The sequence below is a fragment of the Penaeus monodon genome, chromosome 25 (assembly GCF_015228065.2).
Source record: "Penaeus monodon isolate SGIC_2016 chromosome 25, NSTDA_Pmon_1, whole genome shotgun sequence".
NCBI lineage: Eukaryota > Metazoa > Arthropoda > Malacostraca > Decapoda > Penaeidae > Penaeus > Penaeus monodon.
The window spans coordinates 17,751,796-17,752,826 of NC_051410.1; the positions used below are offsets into that span (position 1 = coordinate 17,751,796).

The following is a 1,031-nucleotide window of genomic DNA, read 5'->3' on the forward strand; positions in this document are numbered from 1 at the left end:
GTTGGCTTTTACGTTCCCTTTTGCAGCACATGCTTCATATTCTTGATCTCGCCACAGACATGCAGCCGTTGCCCATCAGACTGCTCCTGCCCACGGTGCTGCCCATGCTGCGCCTGATGCTGCAGTCGATGTTCCGCGGCGACGGGAGCGCCTTCGAGCCGCCGCCGCACGTGTTCGATCATTACGACTTCGTCATTGGTAAGGACCTGTTGCTTTCTCTGAGACGACGACCTCTGGGATCAGACGTTGGACGGACAGCAGGTGCGACGAAAGCTTCTGAAAAGGTACTCTCCTCGACGTTTGATGTTATGCGACGCAACCATTACACAGAATAAACAGAATAAATAAAGTAAAAAGGTGAATTAACGAGAGGGAGGGGGAAAGGTATACACACATGCCTGGATATATCATTTACACACAGACCATCTCCACTCACCCGATCGCTCAGCGTCATAGGACCGACGGCGACCAATGGACAGCCGCTCAACAAAGAGATCCTGGAGCACTTTGACTTTCGCGCAGGTTAAGACAAGGTCTAGATGAGTATACAGACCCTGCTTAAAGGACGTTCCCGCCACAGGTTCTCATCTAGAGGCCTGTTCGCACACGCTTCGTTGATCAGATCATTTTCTTTATTTCTCTCGACCTCTTTCTAACACCTTTCTTTGCTTATTTCTCTTCCGCCTTCCTTCCGCCACGCAGTCGGGGGAGGCACCGCAGGATGCGTGATGGCGGCGAGGCTGTCGGAGGTGCGGGAGTGGAAAGTCCTTCTCCTGGAGGCAGGCGGCGTCCCGACCCCCGAGACGCGCGTCCCCGGGCTCAGCCGCCTCTTCTACTTCCCCAGCGCCGTCAACTGGAACTACGAGTTGGCGCCCCAGAGGCATGGCCTCAGGAACTACGATAACAGGGTACGTCGGGGCACTTCGCTCTTTGCGTTTGCTTAGAATCTCCACGAAAGGGAACGGCAACGGGCTGTGTGAACAATTGATATGTATTTATTGTCTCTTTATAGTTTAATTGATTTGATGAGC

At 53.2% G+C, this 1,031-nt stretch overlaps 1 protein-coding gene across 1 annotated transcript in view; it reads left to right on the forward strand.

Moving 5' to 3' along the window:
- Nucleotides 1-57: 57 nt before the first annotated feature.
- Nucleotides 58-1,031, forward strand: part of LOC119589334 (glucose dehydrogenase [FAD, quinone]-like) — a gene marked incomplete at both ends in the record, with an annotated part of 61,710 nt that continues 60,736 nt past the window's right edge. The window contains 2 exon segments of the mRNA XM_037937954.1: nt 58-198; nt 703-908. Of these exon segments, the coding sequence (XP_037793882.1) occupies nt 58-198; nt 703-908 (347 nt within the window).